General features: G+C 43.1%; 1 protein-coding gene across 4 annotated transcripts in view; it reads left to right on the top strand.

The window, feature by feature from the left end:
* ANKRD29 (ankyrin repeat domain 29) overlaps window positions 1-15352 on the top strand; it is a 76986-nt gene that overhangs the window by 50922 nt on the left and 10712 nt on the right. For 2 of the 4 annotated variants that reach the window (XM_030926028.1, XM_030926031.1), the window contains 2 exons: window positions 1186-1284; window positions 12400-14761. In XM_030926028.1, the coding sequence (XP_030781888.1) occupies window positions 1186-1284; window positions 12400-12483 (183 nt within the window). In that variant the 3' untranslated portion in view covers window positions 12484-14761. Of the gene's footprint in view, window positions 1-1185; window positions 1285-12399; window positions 14762-15352 lie in introns of those variants that run through there. The other 2 variants (XM_030926029.1, XM_030926030.1) reach the window with 2 other exon arrangements.

The following is a 15352-nucleotide window of genomic DNA, read 5'->3' as shown; positions in this document are numbered from 1 at the left end:
GGAGACCAGCCCAGGCAACATGGCGAAACCCTGTCTCTACAAAAAATACAAAAATTAGCAGGGCGGCTGTTACGCACTTGTAGTCCCAGCTACTCAGGAGGCTGAGGCACGAGAATCGTTTGAGCCCTGGAGACGGAGGTTGCAGGAAGCTGAGATTGCGCCATTGCACTCCAGCCTGGGAGACAGAGTGAGACCCTGTCTCCAAAAAAAAAAAAAAAAAAAAATTCTGACCCATGTTGCACACAGGTGAAGCTGATAGATTGGCTAAAATTTAGACAAGTACATTGTTACAAGAGTAGTGAATTATCATAGGTATTTAAAAGCAACCATAGAAAAATGCTTTGCTGGAATTTTTCTCTGGGTATGAGATTTTACTTTTTTACAAAATCAGAGTGGTTTCTATTATGAGTAATTAATTAGGAAACTAAGTTTGCATTTAGGTACTGTTTATAGACATATGTACCCTCTAGAACCATGTCCTATGGCTGCCCACTGTTATTAGTTTTGTTATAGTCTCCTCCCCTCCTCTCCCTGGTCCAGCTACATGCTGCATTTAGCTGGTTTCTTATTTTGATAAATATTTGCAATAAATGTCATAAAACATTAACAGCTCATCTGTGAGGCCCTTCTGTGCTCAAAAATGCTCCAACTCAAAGTTCTGGGGCATTGCCTCACCCCACATACTCTTCCTCTTAAGCCCTGTAGCTCCACAGTCACAGTCCTGCCCACCTGAGTGCTCAGAGTATCTGTAGCTGGGCTGACAGGTCAGCTCGTTGGCTAAACAGTTGTTCCTCTAGCCTTGCTGGAAGTGGCTCAGCAAAACTACAAAGACTGTATGTATTGTCCTTGAAGAACAAAAATGTTGGGCACGGCGTTGTTGTTTCTTTGGCAACAAGTTCCAAAGTGTGTAAAACAGACTGAGTGACCATGAAGTCATGTGCCCCCTCGGCCCGATTCCTTAGTTCACGTGTAACAGAACATTAGCAATATTTGTACTGACCATCAGTTGTGTATCCAAGGACACTATACTAGGGGCTGACGTGACTTTGAAAAGTACAAGGCAAGATAAGGAAGCTTAAGGGTATGAGGTTACAGTCTTATCACCCAGATGGTTTATGATGAAAGACATGCTGAATGCCAATGGCTGTGAGCTCACTCCTGACACACACTGTCATTTTCTCTTAGAACGGGACATCAGCGCTCCATGCAGCAGTGCTCAGCGGGAACATTAAAACAGTTGCGCTGCTCCTAGAAGCAGGGGCAGACCCATCCCTGAGAAACAAGGTACCCACTTAAGCAATCTTTTAACTCCATTGGACCCCTTGAAGTGTCCTCCTAGGCCAGGAAGGATAAACATCTCCCTGGCTCCAGTCACCATCTTCATTCTTTGCATAGTAAGGGCATTCAAGGTTGCTATTAGTAGGTGATTAGTGAGCAGTACAGTTGGACCCAGGAAATTCTACTATTAATAAAAACCCTGACTCATAGCAATGATTTTCTTTCTTTCTTTCTTTCTTTTTTTTTTAACAAACCCTTGTGTTGAGGGGCTGACTTTCAATAGATCGCAGCGAGGGAGCTCTCTGCTGTGTCCGAAACCCTGACCCAGAAGCAGGTCATCTCCAAATGGTTTAGCGCCAGGCTCCCCATAGACGTGCATTGTGTGATGGGTGAGAGGCTAGCAATGGTTTTCTTTTTTTTTGAGACAGAGTCTCGCTCTGTCACCCAGGCTGGAGTACAGTGGCACGATCTCGCCTCACTGCAACCTCCGCCTCCCAGGTTCAAGCAATTCTCCTGCCTCAGCCTCCCGAGTAGCTGGGATTACAGGTGTGTGCCACCACGCCCAGCTAATTTTTGTATTTTAGTAGAGATGGGGTTTCACCATGTTGGCCAGGCTGGTCTTGAACTCCTGACCTCAAGTGATCCACCCGCCTCCACTTCCCAAAGTGCTGGGATTATACACGAGGCACTGCGCCTGGCCAGTGGTTTTCAGTTAACAGTGGTGCACCCTCCTGGTGGAGGTGAGGAAGAAAGGTAGAGCGGTTACTATAGGAGTAAGTATTGTTCTGTCATCCAAGATGTGCCCTAAAAATGCCAAAATTCTGGTAGTTTATCACCATTCCCATAAGTTCGATGTTCATATCTTGAGAATTGCTTGTGCTATATTTGGTTGCTTTTGTATTGTTAACAGGAGTACATGCCACTGATACAAAACAAACCCACTTTTTTCTAGTCCTAAATTGTTCATTTACAATTAGGCCAAACTTTGAAGTGGGAGGGTACACAATAAGAATTTTTTTAAATGATTGTCATTTTGCTTCCCCCTCTTCAACATCTGCTTAAGCTGGCACATGTATAGATTGCAGCAGAGGAGAGTAGCCTAGGAAAGGTCTTGAGAGAATGCATGGGCAAGGCGCAGAGGCTCACTCCCGTAAACCCAGCACTTTGGCAGGCTGAGGCAGGTGGATCGCTTGAGCCCAGGAGTTCAAGACCGTCCTGGGCAATATGGCGAAACCCTGTCTCCACAAAAAATACAAAAATTAGCCAGGTATGGTGGTGTGTGCCTATAGTCCCAGCTATTGGAGAGGCTGAGGTGGGAGGATTACCTGAACCTAGCCAAGGAGGTCAAGGCTGCAGTGAGCCATGGTCATACCACTGCACTCCACCCTGACTGACAGAGTGGAGAGAAAATGCACTAAACTACAAACTTTATTTATTTATTTATTTATTTATTATTTAAATGTAAATTTTTTTCTTTTTATAGAGATGTGTTTTTACTATGTTGCCCAGGCTGGTCTTGAACTCCTGGATTCAAGCAATCCTCCCACCTTGGCCTACCAAAGTGCTAGTATTATAGGCATGAACCACAACACCTGGCCTAAACTACAAACTGTTGTTTGTTTGTTTGTTGTTGTTTTGTTTTGAGTCTCGCTCTGTTGCCAGGCTGGAATCCAGTGGCAACCTCCACCTCCAAGGTTCAAGCAGTCAGCCTCCCTAGTAGCTGGGACTCCAGGTGCGCACCATCACGCCCAGCTAATTTTTTTGTATTTTTCGTAGAGACAAGGTTTTGCCATGTTGACCAGGATGGTCTCCATCTCTTGACCTTGTGATCTGCCTGCCTTGGCCTCCCGAAGTGCTGGGATTACAGGCGTGAGCCATAACTACAAACTTTTGAAGGAGGAGGTGGTATTGGTGTTTAGGAATAGAGGAGGATATGAAAAGCAACCTTCACTTTATACTTTATACTTAACATACTCTGAATTTTTCTAAGCATATATTACTGTGTTAAAATTTTTTTATAATAAAAACAAAAACATATAACGTTTCATGACATTTTGAAAAGAAACCTTAAAAAGTGCCAGTTAAACAACATGCCAAGGATCACTTTTTTCATCTGACTCAGCATGTAGAAGTATTACTTCCCCATTCCCATTGAATTGCTTGTCTGTAGCATTTCTGCTTATCTCTCCTTAGATACTTGGATTTGTTTTCCATTAGCTGGCCTGGCTGTGTGATAAGCCAGTTGAAATCACAATTGCCTTTCTTTAGATCTTATCTTTAGACCTTGTGCACAGACTTCCTAAAGAGACCAGTCTTTGTTGGTGAGCTATCCAGTACTGAATTAAGGCAAGGAGGAAACATAAGACCCGTTAGATAGAAACTGAAAAATGCAATTCCTTCTGTGTCTCCTAGAATAATGGAATAACTACCAACAATAATGATTATGAGTAATTTCAAGTGGGCAAAATGCTGGACTTTGGACCCTCCTGAATCCAAGCAAGTGTAACCGCCCAATGGGTTCACCTTGCCTGCTGCCTAGACAGAACCGATTTATCAAGACAGGAGACTTGCAATGGAGAATGAGTAATTCACGCAGAGCCAGCTGTGCGGGACACAGGAGTTTTATTATTACTCAAATCAGTATCTGCGAGCATTCAGGGATTAGAGTTTTTAAAGATAATTTGGCGGGTAGGGGCTTGGGAAGTAGGGAGTGCTGATTGGTCAGACTGGAGAGGGAATCATAGGGGGTCAAAGTTAGGTTTTCTTAATGTTTTCTGTTTCTAGGTGTGATGGCAGAACTGATTGGGCCAGATTACTGGTCTGGGTGGTGTCAGCTGATCCATCAAGTGCAAGGTCTGCAAAATATCTCAAGCACTGACCTTAGGTCTCACCATAGTGACATCACCCCTGGGAGCAAATCAGGGAGGTTCAGACTCTTGGAGCCAGAAGTTGCATGACCCCTAAATTGTAAATTTTTTTTTTTTTTTTTTTTTTTTTTGAGACGGAGTTTCTCTCTTGTTGCCCAAGCTGGAGTGCAATGGCGCGATCTCAGCTCACTGCAACCTCCACCTCCCGGGTTCAAGGGACTCTCCTGCCTCAGCCTTCTGAGTAGCTGGGATTACAGGTGCACGCCACTACGCCAGGCTAATTTTTTGTATTTTTAGTAGAAATGGGGTTTCACCAACTTTCACTTTGGGAAACGTTTCCCAAAAGTGATTACAGGCATGAGCCACTGTGCCTGGCCCTAAATTGTAATTTGTAATCTTGTAGCTAGTTTGTTAGTCCTACAAAGGCAGACTGGTCCCCAGGCACGAAGGGGGTCTTTTCGGGAAAGGGCTGTTATCAATTTTGTTTCAGAATCAAGCCATGAGCTGAATTCCTTCCCAAAGTTAGTCTGACCTATGCCCGGGAATGAACAAGCACAGCTTAAAGGTTAGAAGCAAGATGGAGTTGGTTAGGTCTGATTTCACTGTCATAATTTCCTCGGTTATAACTTTGCAAAGGCGGTTTCACAGGGAGGAAATATTAGTACCTGTATATAGAAACTGAAAAATGCAATTCCTTGTGCATCTCCTAGAATAATGGAATAATCACCAGCAATAATGGTTATAAGTATTTTCCAGTGGGCAAAATGCTAGACTTTGGACCCTCCCTTAAAAATGACTTGAGGCCGGGCGCAGTGGCTCAAGCCTGTAATCCCAGCACTTTGGGAGGCCGAGGCGGGCGGATCACGAGGTCAGGAGATCGAGACCATCCTGGCTAACACGGTGAAACCCCGTCTCTACTAAAAAAATACAAAAAACTAGCCGGGCGAGGTGGCGGGCGCCTGTAGTCCCAGCTACTCGGGAGGCTGAGGCAGGAGAATGGCGTAAACCCGGGAGGCGGAGTTTGCAGTGAGCTGAGATCTGGCCAGTGCACTCCAGCCTGGGTGACAGAGCGAGACTCCTTCTCAAAAAAAAAAAAAAAAAAAAAAGACTTGAAAACATGTGGGGGCACTCCTGTTGGAGCCTCACACTGCAGAAGCCCTTAGACACCTGGGAGGAGCTGCGAGGGAAGCCCCCAGCTTCCTACCAGCCACTCCATAGAAGCCAGTCTTGTTAATAGCAGCTCCGTAGGCAAGGGTGTTGGGATTCCTGCAGAAGGAGCATTCTTGGCTCTCATTCATTCATTCAACAAACACTAGATACCATGCACTGTGCTAAGTGCTGGGAATGCAATAGTGAAAAAGATTCACAGTTGCTGCTTTCATGAAGCTCAGAGTTTAGTGGGGAATAAAGACAACTAAACAAAGCAATTGCAATACGGAGGGACAAGAGCTGTAAGCAGGGAAGGAAAGAATGGTTTGGAGGCTTCCGGGAGAAAGTGACTTCTCGGCTAGTATGGCGTTCCAAGACTTCTGCTCTGGGCCTTCGAGACAGATGCGTGAGGAGAAGGCCAACCAGTGGCCCCAATAGCCACTCCTCACGCTATTGCCACTCCTCACGCTATAGCCACTCCTCACACTAAAACCATACCCCTGGGTGCAGGGGTCTTATGTTCCCAACACCCTTGACTGAGCACATCTTCTCCCAGGAGCAGTGGGGAGATTTCAGTGGTTTGATACTGTAGTATCATGAATATGGGCCTATGGTCCTGCTCCATAATGAACGAGATAGCCTTTAGGGGCTAGCCTGGGGCACTCGCCATCACATCAATCTGTACAGTCTGAGCAACCTGAGAATCTAGTGGGGACTAACTGGGAGAGAAGAGGAACTAAACCAGGATTTTAGAATGACATGGAAGACAGAATGGTGATGTGAATGACCAAAACTTGACAACACGATTTGAAAGTATAAAGCTTTTTTTAATGGCAGAGGATATGGACATTCATGGAGATGGTCACACAAGGCAACACGCTGGCAGGTTGGTAGACAGAGGTAGAGCTTCTTAAGTTCCCTTCTCCTTGACTGTAGAGGTTCCTCTAACTACCCACCAGTCTGCTCACCATGGACCAGCCACTGATGTAGACAGCTCAATTATTCCTGAGTATTTGCTCTGAGACTGGATGAAGCTTATGTCTGTTTACCAGGAGCATTTCTCTGCAGGCCCAGGTGTTAGGCCTGTACAATGTCTGTTCCTGCAGGAACTAAGCTAACAGAACTTGACCCCATAGAGAAGCCTCTGGTCTGTAGTAGCATAGCATAATTTCCTCTGTGATTGAATCCAGCATTGGTGTCAAGGGTCCCATGTGGTGGGAAGGGGTGCAGCCACAGGACAGCTGCACAGCAGACTACTTGTGGCAAATTTACATTTCCTAACAAGTGAGGTCCCAGCCAGCAGACAGGGGTCAGGGAGCAGGATCCAGCTAGAAGATGGGGACTGCAGAAGCTTCACCTAGGATCAAGTTTCCAGATAGAGCAACTGGGGTTCCAGGGTTGGCTGCAGGAGAAAAAAATATGGTGAGACAGGTAACATCTACAACCAAGCCTCCCTCCCTCATTCTGCATGCCACTTACCCTTTAATGGCTTCCCCTGAAATTCCCAGAACATCCTTCTTACTTTTTAGAGACAGAGTCTCACTCTGTCACCCAGGCTGGAGTGCAGTGGTGCCATCAAAGCTAACTGTAACCTCGAACTCCTGTGCTTAAGTGATACTCCTGCCTCAGCCTCCCGAGTAGCTGAACTATAAGCATGAGCCACTATGCCCAGCCATGAGAACATCCTTCTGATTCCTCTATACAAACAGTTCTCAAAGTGGGATCCTTGGACCCTTGAAGATCTTCATGACCCATACAGGAGGTCTAAGGAGTCAAAACAAGGTTGGGTGTAGTGGCTCATGCCTCTAATCCCAGTACTTTGGGAGGCAGAGGTGCAAGGATCACTTGAGCCTGAAAGTTCAAGACCAACCTGGGCAATATAGGAAAACCCCATCTCTATTAAAGAAAAATCTATTTACAATTTTAAAAAAGAATTCAAAACCATATTCTTAATAATAAAAAGATGTTAGTTTAGGTGGTTTGTGCCTGTAATCCCAGCAATTTGGGAGGTTGAGGCAGCAGGATCGCTTGAAGCCAAAAGTTCAAGACCACCATGGGCAATATAGCAAGACCTCATCTCTTTAAGAAATTAAAAAAACAAAAAACATAGCTGGGCATGGTGGTGTGTGCCTGTAGTCCTAACTACTAGGGTGGCAGAGATAGAAAGATCGCTTGAGCCCAGCCAGGAGTTCAAGGCTACAGTGAGCTACATGATTGTGCCATTGCACTCCAGTCTTAGAGAGAGAAAACCTGTCTCCTAGAAAAACAAACAAGATGTTATGTGCCTTTTTCATTGTGCTGACATTTGCTCTAATGGTACAGAAGCAAAAGCAATGGTGGGAGAAGCTGTTGGGGCCTTAGTACACACCAAAGAAGGAACACTAAACTGTACTGGCAAAATATTTTACAAACCTTTATAAATTATTTTATAAATTTTGTAAATTACTTTACAAAAATACCAGTTGTACTTAAGAATGTCTCTGATAAAGCAGTTTAAAAAAATGTCAATTTTATTAAATTTTGACTCTTCCTATACATCTTTTCAAAATTCTGTGTGATTGGCTGGGTGCAGTGGCTCACACCTGTAGTCTCAGCACTTTGGGAGGCCAAGGCAGGCAGACCACATGAGGTCAGCAGTTCGAGACCAGCCTGGCCAACATGGTGAAACCCTGTCTGTACTAAAAATACAAAAATTAGCCAGGTGTGGTCGCGCATGCCTGTAATCCCAGCTACTCAGGAGGGTGAGGCAGGAGAATTGCTTGATCTTGGGAGGTAGAGGTTGCAGTGAGCCGAGATCGCACCGTTGCACTCCAGCCTGAGCAAAGGAACGAGACTCTGTCTCAAAAAATAATAATGACAATAATAATAATAATAATAATAATAATATTCTGTGTGATGGTGGGGCAAAGTGGCCAGCACCTATAATCTCAGCACTTCAGGAGACCTAGGTGGGAAGATTGCTTGAGACAGGAATTCAAGACCAGCCAGGGTAACATAGCAAGACCCCATCTCTACTGAAAAAAAAAAAAAAAAAAAAAGCCAGGGATAGTGGCACACACCTATAGTCCCAGCCTGAGCCGAAGGAGTTTGAGGCTGTTGTGAGCTATGATTGCACCGGTACATGCCAGCCTGGGTGACACAGTGAGACCATCTGTCGAAAAAAATAAATAAAATTCTGGGCTGGGCATGGTGGCTCACACCTGTAATCCCAGCACTTTGGGCATGGTGGCTCACACCTGTAATCCCAGCACTTTGGGCATGGTGGCTCACACCTGTAATCCCAGCACTTTGAGGTCAGGAGTTCAGAACCAGACTGGCCAACATGGCGAAACCCCATCTCTACTAAAAATATAAAAATTAGCCAGGAGCAGTGGTGGGCACCTGTAATCCCAGCTGCTCAGGAGGCTGAGGCAGGAGAATCACTTGAACTCGGGAGATGGAGGCTGCAGTGAGCAGAGATTGTGCCATTGCACTCCAGCCTGGGCGACAGAATAAGACTCTGTTTCAAAATAAATAAATAAATAAAATAAAATTCTGTATGGCAAAATGGAAAGCATGCCTACGGCGCTTCTGCTGTGTACTAAAGTATGATGATTATCTCAAGAAAAAGCACCTGGCCAGGAATGGTGGTTCACGCCTGTAATCCCAACACTTTGGGAGGCTAAGGCGGGTGGATCATGAGGTCAAGAGATCAAGACCATCCTGGCCAACGTGGTGAAACCCCGTCTCTACTAAAAATACAAAAATTAGCCAGGCCTGGTGGCATGCACCTGTAGTCCCAGCTACTCGGAAGGCTGAGGCAAGAGAATGGCTTGAACCCAGGAGGCAGAGGTTGCACCGAGACTGTGCCACTGCACTCCAACATGGCAACAGAATGAGACTCCATCTCCAAATGAAAAAAAAAAAGCACACCTGTTGGGCAGTGAGCAGGCAAACCTGCCCCCAAAAATCTGAGGAAGCTGAGAAGCCAAGAAAGCAGCTGACATCCAGATGATCACAGCAGATAAGAAGAAAAAAATAAAAAGAGGCTAACATGTCCAGTTTCTCAGAAAGTAACAGGGACAGGAGTCACAGTCTTGGGACATCACCCCCAAGACCCAGGGCCTAAGGGAAGGAATATATAGGACAAGTGAAGTCAACCTCTCAGAGAAAGGCAAGAACACTATGTGACTGCCTAAGGGCAGGACTTATGGGCAAGGTCATTTTGACCTATGGGCAGGATTTTCAGTAGGAACCACAACAAAAAAGTAGATAAAATAGAAATCTTAGAGGCATTCCCCAAACTAGCGTTAATCCCATGGCAGGCTGAGTGTGCTGGCTCATGCCTGTAATCCCAGCACTTTGGGAGGCCGAGGCAGGCGCATCACTTGAGGTCAGGAGTTCGAGACCAACCTGGTCAACATGATGAAACTTCATCTCTACTAAAATACAAAAATTAGCTGGGCACGGTAGTGCACGCCTATAATCCCAGCTACTGGGGAGGCTGAGGCAGGAGAATTGCTTGAACCTGGGAGTTAGAGGTTGCAGTGAGCCGATATGGCACCACTGCACTCCAGCCTAGGCAACAGAGTGAGACTCCGTCTAAAAAAGAAAAAAAAAAAGAAGTAAACATGGTAGATTAGCATCCAAGATGGAGCTGCATTGGCCCCTGTGCAGTTGTTTGAACTGCAAAGTGAACCTGCCACTTTTTTCATAGAACACTAGTTTTACTTGAAAGACCAAGGTGTCCACCACTATGATTTTAACAGCTTCCCAAAACTTAAAGGCTCTTCTGATGGATCAGTTTTGTTTGTTTGTTTGTTTGTGAGATGGAGTCTCACTATCACTCGGGCTGGAGTGCAGTGGCACGATCTCAGCTCACTGCAACCTCCGCTTCCCAGCTTCAAGGAATTCTGCCTCAGCTGGAATTACAGGCATGCGCCACCACGCCCAGCTAATTTTTGTATTTTAAGTAGAGACAGGTTTTCGCCATATTAGCCAGGCTGGTCTTAAACTCATGACCTCACGTGATCCACTTGCCTCTGCCTACCAAAGTGCTGGGATTATAGGCGTGAGCCACCACACCCAGCCAGAATGTGAGTTTTTGATATTGCACAATGAAATGTGCCAACATTCTGCAAACTCAGTGAACTGATGTTTTCCAAATGAGCAGTGCACGTTACAAACCATGCATAGGCAAAAGATCCAACTATAAATAGATAATAAACCTGTGGGTTTTAAAGTTCACTGATATGGTTTCAAATCCCACATTGCATTTAACCTTTAAGAAACTGCCGCTTGTTGAATATTGATGTGCCATCAGAGAATAGTATCTACAACAATCTGAAAAGACTGTTAAAATACTCCTTCCTTTTCCAACTACATAGCTGTGTGGAGCTTAATTTTCTTTATATCCTTCTACCAAAACAACATATCACAACAGGATACAGATGCAGATATGAGAATCCAATTGTATTCTGTTAAGCTACACATGAAAGAAATATGTAAAGCTGTTAAGCAGTGCTACTCTTCTCAGAATTTTTACTTGTTTTTGAAAATTTAATTTTTCATAAATATATTAACTTGTATTGGATTTATTTTTAGTGAATTAATATATTTTTTAATTTTTCTCAGTTTTAATTTTTTTTTCTTTTTGAAAATATTTTCTTTTTAAATAATAGAGATGAGGTTTCACTATGTTGCCCAGGCTGGTCTCCAATTCCTGAGCTCAAGTGGTCCTCTCACCTTGGCCTCCCAAAGTGCTAGCATTACAGGTGTGAGCCACTGCACATAGCCCTTGGGTTTCATTTTTAATAAGTTAAAAACAAAATTTGTTAGACTCTTCAATAATTTTTGAGAGTATAAAGGGTCCTGAAACCAACAGGTTTGAGAACCACTTCCACATCACACCTGTTGTCAGTGGTAGGGACTGGTTCACTAGATGCCTAATGGATGTATCTCAGCAGCAATGTGAAAAGAAAGGACTTCGAGTGATACTGGGTCAGGTGGAAGGTGTTAGCCACCAATGCTGTTCTTTCCCAGGTGTCTCTTATGCTCTGGAGGTTTCCTCACTCTGCCTTCTCATCAAAACATACCTGGCCCAGCGCAGTGGCTCACACCTGTAATCCCAGCATTTTGGGAGGCTGCGGCAGGCAGATCACTTGAGGTCAGGAGTTCAAGACCAGCCTGGCTAAATGGCGAAACCCCATCTCTACTAAAAATACAGAAACATTAGCCGGGCATGGTGGCGGGCGCCTGTAGTCCCAGCTACTCAGAAGGCTGAGGCAGGAGAATTGCTCGAACCCAGGAGGCAGAGGTTGCAGTGAGGTGAGATCACACAACTGCACTCCAGCCTGGGTGACAAATCAAGACTCCATCTCAAAAAACAAAAAAAGATACCTGTGCTGAGTCCTGACTCAGTCCCAAGTCCTTGGTGGACAGACTACCTCATGTCATACATTAATAAATATAAGGTAGGCTGGGCACGGCGGATGATGCCTGTAATCCAAACGCTTTGGGAAGCTGAGGCAGAAGGATCACTTGAACCGAGGAGTTCAAGACCAGCTGGGGCAACATGGCAAACCTCATCTCTGGAAATTAGCTGAGCATGGTGGTGCACATCTGTGGTCCCAGCTACTTGGGAGGCTGAGGAGGGAGGATCATTTGAGCTGGGGAGGTCAAGGCTGCAGTGAGCCATGATTGCACCACTGCACTCCAGTCTGGGTGACAGAGCAAGACCCTGTCTCAAAAAATAATAATAAAATAATAAATTAAAATACATATAAGGTATAAAATTTAATTTGACCGGTACTTAGCACATTCTAGATGTGCTGGCATTGTGGTGGAGATAAGGATACAATGATTAATTAGCTCTGGACCCTTCCCCCTAAGAGATTACAGTCTAGTAAGGGATCTGGCTGGAAAATGTCTCTAAAAATGAGATAAGGAAATAAAAGTAATATTTATACATTTAAAGATTTTTTAATACCTTTATATAAAAGTGTGAGTCCAGTGTGGATTTTTTTCATTAGTGGAGGAGAAAGAGTGGGTCAAATGCCCCTCCCTGGAGTCCCTAAAACCACGCCAGCCGCGGGGATTCGCTAATGCCCATCTTCTCTTCGTTCAGGCCAATGAACTTCCGGCAGAACTAACCAAAAATGAACGCATACTGCGTCTCCTGAGAAGTAAAGAAGGTCCTAGGAAGAGCTAACTTAGCTCCATATCTGACAGAAAGATAGAAAGTTTAACCACATTGTCCAAGAAGAAATTGCATTTCAAGCAGTGTTGGAAATTCTTTTATGAAAAAAATGCCCAGAACGCCCACCCTGTGGGTCCCTGACAAAGAAGAGCTACACTCTGTGCATCAAGTCAAGAACCAAACAGCTCAGGGGCCCTCTTGCCCCCTCCCCATGGGCTTCTCGCGGTGTCCTGTAACTCAGCTCAGGGGCTGCCTGGCATGTTCGCAGATTCCACAGAAACTCATTTTCAACGATGCTAACTTGGGCCTCTCAGTTAAACTCTAAGGTGGACAGGGTTCTCAGTACTAAGCAAGGAGACAGAATGCTTTGTTCCTTTAAAAAACTGAAAAGCTGACCTTCAATGGATTGATGCACTTTTGCTTTTGTGTTAAATGTAGGTGTGCTAAAATATATAGAGCTATCATATTTTACCTACATATATATGTCATTCCAGTATAAAATGTTCTCCTCTACCCAAGAACCATAGCCATGACTGTTACAAATCAATGAGGTGTCAACATATGTTATTAAAAAACCACTTCTGACATTCCATTGTGTGCTATTCAAAGATGGACTATTGAACTATAGAAAAGACAGACTGTGCATTTGTTCGTTGATCCTCATCTTATTCCTGACATGTAAAAATCAATTTTACATAGAGTCAACATTGTAGGTAGGTTACGATACCAGTGGCAAATTTGGAAATTCAGAAAATTATAAACCACGAGAAATATATAGGCTTGTCTCTTTGGTCTTTTATTTTGGCTCTATTGTTGGGAATCTATTTCCTATGCCATAAGTAAGTATACCTAACATGCTGTGGAATCTTCAGTTTCCAACACCGTGTTGCTTCATAGAATGACTTTGAGGTCCTTGGATAAAATGTGATATATGCAAGTACAATATGTTGCTATTACTGTTGCAGGAGCATAAATAATAAAAGACTGTTATTAGCACTTACTAAGTCTTCATCTATGCATGTTTTTGAGTTGACTGATTGCAAGAATGAAATCTGAGTTTTATTGAATTATTCCTTTGAAGAGGATCAAAACTTATATTCAATGCACTTTATAATTAATGGTGTCTAAATGCCTCAGTCAGTGCCTAACTGCACATACGAAAATAAAACCTTCTTTCTGTAATTTACCAAAATAAACACAATGGTATTTCTGCTATCTAAACACATGTTTAGTTTATTTCTTCATGTTCTGCTCTGGTTTTCAGTCAGTGTCTGTGTAAAGACATGTTTAGAGGAAAATATTCTAATCCCAAAAGAATTTTTGTTTAACCAACTTTCAGTGTTACCAAAAGGATTATCTTTAATTCAGTAAATAATAGAATATAATCTTCAAAATTAGAAGGTATTCTCTTAAAATTTGTTACAATTAATGCAACAACAATCAGCATATTTTGATAAATGTCTCAAGCAAATGAGCAACTCACAGGCCCCAGAGGTGCCTACAGCCTGACCAGCTATACAAAAAGCCTGCAGCCTGATTCCAGGATAAAATATTAGAAAGCTCTCTGTTGCTAAAACACCCAGATATAAACATTTTGATGGCTAAAAAGCAGTGCTAATTTCCTCACTGACATTCTTTCATTCAGCAAATTTGTACAAATATACATTTTTTCCTGTGGGAATTTCAAAAAGCTATATTCATTTTGAAGAGGAAAATAAGATGGCCTTAAATGCTTTATATTTTCCCCTTAGTTAGCCCTTATGGCAAAAAATAGTTGCTAATCACTGATACAAAGCAAAACATTATGGTACTGGTCACAGAGTTCCAAAAGACAAAATGGGATGAATCACAAACTTACTGCTTCTCACTGAAACATGTCACTGGCCTATTCAATAGTTTTAAGTGGGAAATGTTCTTGAACAATATTAGAGCCATAAAACTGAACCCAGTAGCTTTAACAATATGGAGACCTGCTTACAGTAAGAGGTGTCTAGCTTAAAAGGATCACATTTGATCTAGATGAGATTACCCATAGCAGGGAAGATGATTAATCACCTGCCAAAGACTGTATGGAAAGGTCTTTTAGTTTAAAAATTTGCACACGTGTAAATGATTATTCTATGTTAATCTAATTGATAATTCAGTTAGCTCCGCATCCTGACTTAAAACTAGCAACTCCTATGCAAATTGTCTGCTTAACTGAACTACAAATGTTTTTCATTAATTCATTTCTCTGATGACATATTCCATGTTATATAATAATTCAAAATAAAGTTAGTATACTACCCCATTTGCCTTGCTGCTTTTTTCTTTTTGTTTTTAATCACAAGTTATCGCTATGTGATTTTTAGTAGCATGGAATTTTAGGGTGAATAATTCAACTCTGCAAATACATTGATATTTGGGACCCTAAATAGATATTTAAACTTTATTTTAGTAATAGACCTATGATTTCATTATTTCTGCTGTAGAGAATGTAATGATTCCAAAAAGTTTTCATTCAGAAAAGAATTTTTGGGACAGTTATTGAAGACACTGAAAATAGAAAATTTTCTGATTTGTATTATTTATGGTGCTCCTGGCTCTTCAGTCCTTTGCAATAACTTTCTCTTGTGAAGTAGCTGGTGGTTTTGCAGAACTACTGGTGTAGGAGACAATAATTTGCAGCAGTAACATCAGGAATATGGAAATTTACAGGGACATCCTGGCTTCCATCTGCTCCATCCACCCTCTACCACCACAAGAAAGCTACATCTCTTCATAAATCCCATAGTGAGACACTTACGCAGAGGAAAAAAGTGCCCCCAAATCCTAGGCTACTTAGAACCAGACAGAGATGCCTGTGTTTTGGTGGGGGGCTACAGATTATAGGGGTGAGAAG

Source organism: Rhinopithecus roxellana, chromosome 21 (genome assembly GCF_007565055.1).
Source record: "Rhinopithecus roxellana isolate Shanxi Qingling chromosome 21, ASM756505v1, whole genome shotgun sequence".
Taxonomy (NCBI): domain Eukaryota; kingdom Metazoa; phylum Chordata; class Mammalia; order Primates; family Cercopithecidae; genus Rhinopithecus; species Rhinopithecus roxellana.
This window is presented reverse-complemented; position numbering and strand designations above follow the sequence as displayed.